Below are 9,512 nucleotides of genomic sequence, written 5' to 3'. Positions count from 1 at the left end.
TTATTTTGTTTTGGTCATGACGATTTTTCCTACTGCGCGATGTCACTTGCTTCCTTCGCGGTAATTTCTACTTTTGTAATTGGGCCTTTCTAGACCGTAACGAATAATGATGAGCTCATTGAACGAGTGCCTCTTGTTGCCCGTGATGGGATTTGATCACTTTTAGACACTTATTGACGCATATTTGACCTTGATCTTCTGCATTAAATGCCCCAAACGGCCTACGAGTCTACCAGCAACCCTCTCTGTCATACACACGACTACTACAAACCTGCGCGGTATCCTTTTTCTCTATTATCGCAACCTCGGACAAACTCTTTGCCAACCACTGCATCACGCAAACGTATCCCAACCGTCACTGTCCTTTTATGTTTCGTAAAATACATGCAGACCCTGCGCATTACGTATGTGCTAAATGTGTACTTATATATGTATGTGTAAATCAACATGTCAGAGATGGGTGTCTGACATTTTTGCTTGTCGTCGCTCAACGTAAGTTTAATCAATGAAGATCGAGTGCCTGTCGTTGGCCCCAGTGGAACCCGTTCAGGCCCAGACTCGGGTCGTGGAAACCGGAAATGTTGAGCTCGCCAGTGCTCGGGTCATGCGGGAACAGGTTGTTGATAATGTCCTGCACCATGAGTTAGCTTCGTGACACTGCAAAGACAGAAGAAAAAAAGACATACCCAGTCCACGCCTTCGAGCGTGTTCACCATGTTCATAGGAGCCTGCGTCGTCCTGTGTCCGGCAACGCTTGCGCCGTCGCAGCTGCTTTCCGGGCTATCCGCAGTGACCGGCTGCACACTCCACAGCGCCTCGCCGTTGGAGACACCCGCAAAGACAATGTTGGGTGGAGGACCGCCCATTTGGCCTCCGGGAGGGCCTCCTGGGCCGCCCGGAGACCCCATCCCCGGAGACCCGACGCCGCTGACGGGAGTAGGCGGTTGCAAGCCGGCTGCCATGCCGGTTTCTGACTTGAGACCCATCGGCACATTCTGCTGGTACTGTTGAGGGGATGGTTGCATCGTGGGGCTCTTGACGCCCACAGCGTTCTTGTTCGGAGCGGCGCGTGATGTTCCTGTGGGCGCGCGCATCTTGCGCATGCCCTGGTAGATGGAGGTCTTGCTCATGATCTCGCCCAAGATTTGCAAACCCTTGATCTCGGGCGGCAGAGTACGGTCCGTCTGGAAAACGTAGTCCAGACAGTTCCAGATGCGGGGGCTTTCTCGACTTTGGGGCCTGTAGTATACTTCAGTGGCCAGGAGCAAAGCGATCTGGAACTGCTGGTAAGCACCCAGGTACCAGGCCCAATCCTGGTATGGGGGTACAGTCTCGAGCTGTATGGAAATTTCGATAATCATGATACCCGACATGATGAGGATGTTGTTGAGGCGATGCGGCATGGGACTGTTGGCGTTGGCGTGGTAAGGGTGCAGGACCATGGCGTAGAGACGGTACAGGAGCAGGTTCATCACGAGCTTTGCGTACCGTTGCACAGGCACGTCGCCGTCGAGGTATTTCTCGTACTTGTCCAGCATGCGCTTGCGAAAGTTTTCAATCTTTGTGAGAATGGCAGTCAGAGTCGTCCGCCGACTCTCGAGCCTGCGACGGTCCAGCCAGATGATGCGCATCATCTCGTTACTCTCGAACCGGATGAGGGAGAACAGAGTGGAGGTCCACCGTTCTGCCGGCTCCGGAGGCGGGCCTGTGGCGTAGAGCTCGTCCTCCTCGCAGTTGAGCGGAAGCTTGGTGTCGTAGTCTTCTCGGCGGATGGCGGGCCGCGGGCCCTGTGCCTCACACGTGCGGATGTCTAGGAAGCACAGCTGGTGCCAGATGAGCCTTCTCACATGAGTGTCGAGGGGATTCAACCCGTATGTCTCCCCGTCCCTGTGCAGACCCATACACTCTGCCATCCTCACCGCGGCGCCCACGAGCACGGAGTGAGCTCTGGACACCTCGGCTCTGCACAGCGGAAGCTGCATGCCAAGTCAGCAGTTGCAAGCACAAAAACAATTGGGATAGGACGCACCATGTACATGACGAAAGCCTGCATCGTCTCGACTCTCGTCGTCCTCAAGAAGTTGGCTTTTCCCAGCGCAGTCTCTGTCGCGGCCTTGAGCCTGTCGATCAAGGACGCCTTGGTAACCCCGAACAGGCGGTAGACCACCTGCTCATCCATACTTACCGCGGCGCTGAACCACGCCGCGAACATGATGGCCTGCGTGGACGGCCGTGGCTCATAATTGCTGTAGATTTCCTCCCAGAAACCCTGGTAGTCGTTCTCAAACGTTGGGCGATGCACGCATCTCGCAACGGGATGGACGGCGTGGAAGTATTGTTGAAGAAGACGGTCCGCGGCTTCCCTAGTGGGCAATAAAGACTCCAAAGACTGCACCTCGGCCGACTGGCCAAAGAAGAAGCCGCTCGAGGGAGGAATGTAGGACTCACCCGGCCTCAAAAAGTCGGGGAGTGAGCCGTTGGAACCTCCGCTGACGGTGGACATGGCATCCATGCCCGGCGGTGGGCCGGGGAAACCGGGATACCCAGGGGGCGGTCCACCACGGGGCGGCCCGCCACGTCCGGCCCCGCCCATTCCTCCCATTCCTCCCATTCCTCCCATTGCGCCCATCATTCCTCCCATGCCTCCCATGCCTCCCATGGCCCCCATGGGTGGAGGGCCGGGAGGACCTCCTGAACCGGGAGGCCCGCCAGAAATCCCGGCAGAGATCTACGAATTGCGGTTAGAATGTTGCCCAGAACTCGGACGACTGTCCAAATACGCACCTCTTCTGCTATCCTAGGCCTGGAAAGGCCGCCGATTCGCTCCGTGATGCGCATGCGGCCAACTTGAACACCGAGATCAATGAGATCGTCTGTGCCGTCGGCATCTTCATCGTAGGTGACATCGAGCGCCGTCATGTCCGTGGGCTCGAGATCGCGCTCCTCGGCGAACTCATCTTCGACGTCGTCGGCCAGGATTGCTTGCTGCTGGGCAGCGCGGGAGGTCGTTTTTGCAACGTCGCGCTCCAACTGGCGCTCCAAGGAGCCGACCTTTTCCTTGATCTCTGTTAGACGAAGCTGGCTGGCCTCGTCGAGCTTGGGACTGAGGTAGACACAGTCGCGCGAGAACTTCATGCAGTTGACGCATGGTTGCGACTTGTTGCACTTGAGCTTGCGGCGGCGGCACTCGAGACAGGAAGTGATCATGCGCATGCGCCTGCGGATGGGCTTGGAGCTGATGGCGGAGCCAGCGACCGAGGCGCCGGGAGAGGTAGCACCGGCGGGCACACCCGTCTTACCTGGCACAGAAGATGTTGCTGATCCGGGCGACTGGGGAGGGCCGGGCATGAGATCTGAGTTGGGAAGTACGCGCGGGCTTGCCATGGAGGGGCCGGGCGCGGAGGGGCTCACAGGATTCATGGGGTAATACTGTGGCTGGCCATGGGGCGGCGAGTGAGGGTTGACGGGCGAGTGAGTGTGGTGCTGATGTGGGTGGGAATGCGGAAGCTGTTGATAGGCGTGAGGGTGGCCCGGTGCCTGGGCCGAGTAGATGGAAGCACCGGGCGCATGACGTGCAGCGGAATAATGGCCTTGGTCCATTTGATGGTTGGTCGGCGGTCTTGTTCTGTCACTTGTCGTCTTTCTGTCAACGGCGGAGCGTGCGAGGGCGGGTGATATGAGTTCCTGTTAAGGTTCGACGAAAGACAAACAGCGCGGTCATTCGTTGGGCGAGGTCGAGATGGCGATCGAAAGAGGGTAGAGACTGGGAACGGTTGAGGATCGGCTGGGTCGTCCGGGGGGAGTTACGGACGTAAAAAAGGACGTGGGCTGTTGTATGTGCAGGGCCACTCGGAGCAGGGTGGTCGCCGGAGATGTATGCGCGCGTGTGTGTGTGTGCGTGTGGGAGGAGCGGGCGGAATATGCAGGAGGTGATTTTTATTTAGACTGGGCCCCGGTCTGGCTGCTGCTTGATTGTGGTGGTGTCGAGCAGTCGAATCGTAGTGGTGGTGGTGTTGTGTAAGAGTTCGGGTTGGCGTGGTGTTGGCAGGTGGTGGGATGTGTTGGCGGTCGAGAGAGAGGACTCGAGCAAGAGGACGTGGAAGGATTCGAGAGCGTTGGAGTGCGGGTGTACACAGGACTATGTATCCATGTAAGTGTACAGCAGAAGAGGAAGAAGAATAAGCAGCAGCTTCCGCCTTCCGGCACAAAAGGCAACCAAAAAAAAGACGGGGTGTCGTGGATTTGCAACTGGATTTGGATTTGTGCGCCGCGCTACGCCGTGTCCAACAACGGACGAACAGAGAGAACGAGGAGCAGCAGCAGCAGCAACAACATGGGATGAAGGTAGGTAGACAGACAGGCACGGTGTGCAAGGGGTGTGCGTATGCGATACCTTCCTTACCTGGCGGCAGCGGGCGACGAGGGGTCCCTCGTGGGTCTGGAGGCGCGACCCCGAGGTGAGCAACAAGTGACGGTGGAGGTGAGGTGAGCACGCACGCACGCACAGTGGGGAGGGCAGTGTACCTAGGTACCTAGGTAGCCAGTACTTCCGGATGCGGGGGTTCGGCCCCCCCTGGCGTCTTTCTCTCTGCCCAAGACACACCTCCACGAAGGGAATGGTTCATCGCAACATCACGCAACAGGCACACACCTCAGCGCCAGCGCCGGCTTCGCTAATCTGCTTCTCGCCTGGCCTCTATTCCTGTCCCTCCACGCTGCGCTCGAGGCGACGGAGCCTTACGTTAGGTCAACGGAGATAATCGTCTAGGTTCTGCGCCTTGGAGGGACCTTGGAGGAAACAGGTCAAGGACGTGATGCTGTGCCTGCGCGCTGTCGAAGCATCGATGCATCGGTCGAGAGCTTATCTGTCCCGGCCTCGACAGTGCCGCGCCCTATCCGTGAGGCAGTCCCCTAGCTGCCGAGCCCTGGCCTGGCGCCGGCGTTTGCCCCGTCCGTCTCGAGTCCCTGATCCTCCTCGCCAGTCGTGTCGTGCTCATCGTTGTCTTGTCTCGTCGTGACCGGCCCGTCTCGGTCTGCCTCTGTGTCTCTGGCACTGTCTCTGTTCCTTGTTCAGTTCTCTCTCTCTCTCTCTCTCTCTCTCTCTCTCTCTCTCTCTCTCTCTCTCTCTCTCTCTCTGTCTCTGTCTCTCTCTGTCTCTCTCTCTCTCTCTCTTCCTCTTTCTCTTCCTCTCCGTCACTGTGCCTCTCTCCCCATGTGTGTAGGTACAAGCTCTCGACACACAGACAGTGGGCAGGCAGACGGACACAAGGACAGACAGATAGACAGATAGACAGCAAGACACAGGCATAAGCAGGCTTGATGGGTTGATCTGTCTCGTCCTGCGGCTGCTGCTGCTACTGCTGCTGCTGCTGCCTGTCTCTGCGAAATCTGAATGGAACATTCCGCAGGGCACTTGCGGTGCATGCTGCATGGATGGGGAAATGCCCAATCCCATTGTCCACGGCGATATAGGCCCAACCTCCATCTAATAAGGCCATGTGAGCTAACGCCAGCTAGGGTTATCTTTACAGCGATTGTCAGTCGAGTTCGATGTCATCCACCTCGCGAAGCAACCTCGACTGGCGCCAATCCCACTCGGTTTTTCTTTTCTTTGCTCATCTTCCCCATCCTCGCTGCACGTAATAATTAGAAGCAAGAGGAGAATTACGCCTTGAGAGAGACCCTCCGCGGCCCAGCACCTCTTGGCCCATGGCCCTAGTGGGCAAGCGGGCAAGCAGGCTGTGTGCTATGTACTTGGACTCGCCGAATGCCTCGGCCGAATACGCCAATTGCTTGCTGCATCACCCACCACCACCCCTGGTTACCCCCCCCCCCCCCCCCCCCCCCTCCACCCCGCGGACCTCGCACTCCTTCACTTCCAACAAATCTACGCCGGGCATAGGACACGGCACGTTCGTCTTTCTTGCAATCACTTGCTCTGGCCCTCAGACTTGGTTGCATAGGTCATATTTCTTACCAAGATGAAGGACCACCATCCCAGCAACCAACAGCTGCTCGGTACCAGAGGGGCTGGATAGACGGACCAGATCCCTCGATGCCGCTTCCATCTGCCTTCCAGCCATTCCAAACCCCCGTCTAGAAGCATCTCCTATCAAAACCCACAGACACCCTCCACGACGAACAGAGAGCCTCAAGAAGGAGAACGCTAAGCCTCGACGTCCCAATGCAGTAACAGCAGCACTTACCTCTTGGAGCCACACCCGAGTCTTCCGACTTGCCGTCTTCTTTCACGTCTGCTTGTTTCTGTTTCTGTGCCTGGGGCCTTGCCTTGCAACCTCGTCGTGAACCCCTGGTCGGCGCAGCTTTAAGCAAACACACAGTATACACACATGAGCTGCATTATCCGTATATTACATATCTAGGTTAGGTAGACATACAAGCAGATTGCACACAGTTCGCCCCCTTTCTGCTGCTTCACCGCCACCACCTACCCAACCACTGTCCACGCCGTTTGGCCCTTGCCCTGGCCTTTTGGGCCGCAAATGACCGTGGTCAACCCTCCGGAGTCTGGCCGGCGCGGCAAACCCTTGATCTCGTCTCTTTTGTTGCTTGTCTCGTTTTGCCCTTTACCCGCCCGCCCGCGCAAACACGTGGGAGACGGATCGGCCTGCCGCAATTGTTCTTACCACACGCAGCACGCGCACCGCCCAAACAAGGTTTTCCTTGGTGATGAAGAAAGTTGGGCCTGTCTCATGAGGCCGGCCAGAGACATCAGAGTCAAGAGTACAACAGACAAAGGGTTTTGTGGGTTGCTATCCGGTGGGTGGTTCCAATGGGGGTCACGACACTCTCGCCGTACGCATGCGGCAGAGACATCCAGCGCACTTTCTCCTCGGGCCCGGCCGATGGTGGTCCTCCGCTTCAATGACTGAATAGATTCCAATGCCGGAATCTTCGTTGCCATGTTTCGCATCATACACCATCCACCATCAACCGCTCTGCCGCTCCGGCCCATGATGCCTCGTGGCGAACGAATGTTCTCCCGACACGAAACATTGTTCATTGCAGAATTCCGTACATTGCGCTAGTATGCCTCTTCTTTGCAACTCTGCACTCTCTCGTGTCTCACCTTGGGAGGGCCTCCCTTCAGGCACCACTGCCGTGGACTCGCTGCGCTAGACTCGATGCCCCAGGCCCCATGTCTCAACGTCTCACATTCCCTTCACGGACGCCTGATTGGGGGGGACACACATGACTTCACAGTGTGTTCCATCCTCCGACGAGACCCTGCTACCCTGATTTCGCTTCCTCCGCACGCTCGCCCGAGGCAACGTTGGCCTCCCTCCACCGTTGCAGTCTTCGAGCAACGAGTCGCCTCTCCTTCTCCCCTCCGTGCTCCTCGATAATGTCCAACACCCAGGATATCCGACGCGTCCTCCCAGGCTCGCACCTCTTGAGCTCCCGCAAGCCTACAGTCACCACCGCCAAGACCACCCTGTGCTCGAGCTCGACCTCATGTGCCCTGAGCCACGTAACGCACCGCCCCACGTTACGTAGTATGGTGCTGTCAGTGAGATGTTTTGCCTCTGAAAACCAGACTGCCATATTCTGAATCAGCTCGATCCTCGTCTTCTTCCATCGCTCTGCCTCTGCCAAACGCCGCTCGTACGGCAGCTGTCGTGCTACGTTCTTCCGTGTATCGACCCGGCGCCAGTCCTTCTTCCACCGAAAGTCGGCCACGGCCCCACTGCGTACCACTTTCCAGACGATGGCGGGGTTGATGGACTCATCCTTGATCATTCCCTCCACGTAGCGCGGCCAGGCCTTCCAATCCCATTGTTTGAGGATCTGCTTGTCCCTCTCGGACTGGGGCAACCACTGCCACCATTGCCGCTTTTTGCCATCCAGGCGATCCGCATGGTTCTCCAATATCGAAAGTGTGGTAAGGGCGAAACGGTGATCGCCGCCCGCCTTGGCCAGCAGCGAGAACGGAATGATGGGGATGCGTGTGTTGACTTGACAGTAAGCTCGCATGGAATCAAACAGTTCCTCTTGACGCCCGAAGCGACGCAAGAATTTCAGTAGGCTTAGCAGGATCCATACGGTCTTGGCGATGTAGTTGAAGGGGGTGTTGTAGCCGATTTTGACGACCAGCGCGGCCAGGCTGAGGTCAGGACGGCCGGCGCAGTCGCGTGGCCATTCAGCAACCCCCTCTCCATGACTTTGCAGATACCCACGGCTCGTCCACTGGTCAAAGAGAAGCTCGCTGAGATGTCGGCCGGCGGACCCAAGCAAACACTGGTCGAAGTAGGCCGATCTGACGCAAGCGTCCAGCAGGTAGTCCTGCCTTACCAGCGGCATGTGCGCCAAGATCTGCAACCAATATAATTGACGCGTCTGGTTCCGAGTCTTTCTCATACCTTCGTGAATGGCAGTTTCCAACTTGCCGAGTAGTGCGTTGTGGTCCTCGGGACATAGCCTGCGGAGCGCGACGCCAATGTCCGCGGGCCGCGTGCGCCACTGTAGGCTGGTCGCGACTAGGCTTTGCACTGCCGCAACAACGCCCTCGTGGACATCATCGATGTAGGAGAGAGGAATCGCATCGAGTATGGTTTGAACCAGCGGCAGACTTGTGCGCCCCCCGAGCAGCTGAGATGCCTGTATTAGGACCATGTTCCAGAAAGTGTCTTTGAGATCCGCAGCGCTGAAACGACTGGACGATTTGATGCCGCTGACCACGGCCGAGAGGAATTCCCTAATGGCAGTGTCGACGACCTGTCGGTCGGCTTCTGCGTTGGCGAGGGACAGTGGGAATGTCGAGACAGCCATCACCACCGCATCGGAGTCCAGTGCGCCCGACTTGATGTCCTGCTCAAGGTGCCGCGTGAAGCTCCAGAATGCCGGGTCCATCGCTTGCGGTGTAGAGGCAGCAACGGCCGATCGAGCCTGAGAGAGCCTTTCCATAAGGGGGTCGGCCGGTAGAGTTTCCCTCCCGTCGTCTTCTTGGGCTTTTTCTTCACCGGCAAGGGTCCTCATCATCTTCTGTATCACCGTCCACGGTGTGGTCGACGCTGCTGGTGCCGGCCGGTCTTTCTCGACGTGCAGATCGTTTCCCCCGCTCGACTGACGAAGAGTCGGCGGTTGCCACTTCCACTTGCTGAGGTCGACGGGGAGTTCCATGGCCCAGGGCGGCAGGGTTGACTGGTGATCGAGGTACATGGCCGTCATCTTCCGCTTCCCAAGCCGCTTCCGGCTCTCCAGCGGGCCGGGCGTGGAGCTCGAGTTCCGTCGCGTGAGGTGCGATACATGGCAGTATCGCTCAAAGGCGCTCGTGAGCAGCCCATCCGTGATCCATATCGCTTCTGTCGGCGCTCGAAGCTGCTGGACGGCTCGGGTGCAGCGCGCGGTCGGTCGGGAGGACATTGGGACGCTCGTTTCGCATCCGACTGTTCATTGATTGATGGACTATAATGCGCCTGTCCCATGCCTAGCGAGCAAGGTCAGCAGCGTCAATTCGGACGTGGGTTTGGCGGTCAATTGGGTCGCTTTGG

General features: G+C 57.8%; 2 protein-coding genes across 2 annotated transcripts; both read right to left on the bottom strand.

The window, feature by feature from the left end:
- Positions 1-502: 502 nt before the first annotated feature.
- On the bottom strand, positions 503-3,600 carry bik5-2 (Bikaverin cluster transcription factor bik5; the record flags this gene model as incomplete). Its single annotated transcript, XM_032030066.1, has 4 exons — positions 503-631; positions 687-1,976; positions 2,030-2,728; positions 2,785-3,600. The coding sequence occupies 4 exons, from the start codon at positions 3,598-3,600 to the stop codon at positions 503-505; spliced, it is 2,934 nt and encodes a 977-aa protein (XP_031890648.1).
- Positions 3,601-7,251: 3,651 nt separating this feature from the next.
- On the bottom strand, positions 7,252-9,384 carry CGGC5_v001180 (uncharacterized protein; the record flags this gene model as incomplete). Its single annotated transcript, XM_032030064.1, has 1 exon — positions 7,252-9,384. One exon carries the CDS (start codon positions 9,382-9,384, stop codon positions 7,252-7,254), a length of 2,133 nt encoding a protein of 710 aa, XP_031890654.1.
- Positions 9,385-9,512: the final 128 nt, after the last annotated feature.

Source organism: Colletotrichum fructicola (assembly GCF_000319635.2).
Source record: "Colletotrichum fructicola Nara gc5 chromosome Unknown KSG_Nara_v1_contig01, whole genome shotgun sequence".
Classification (NCBI taxonomy): Eukaryota; Fungi; Ascomycota; class Sordariomycetes; order Glomerellales; family Glomerellaceae; genus Colletotrichum; species Colletotrichum fructicola.
This window is presented reverse-complemented; position numbering and strand designations above follow the sequence as displayed.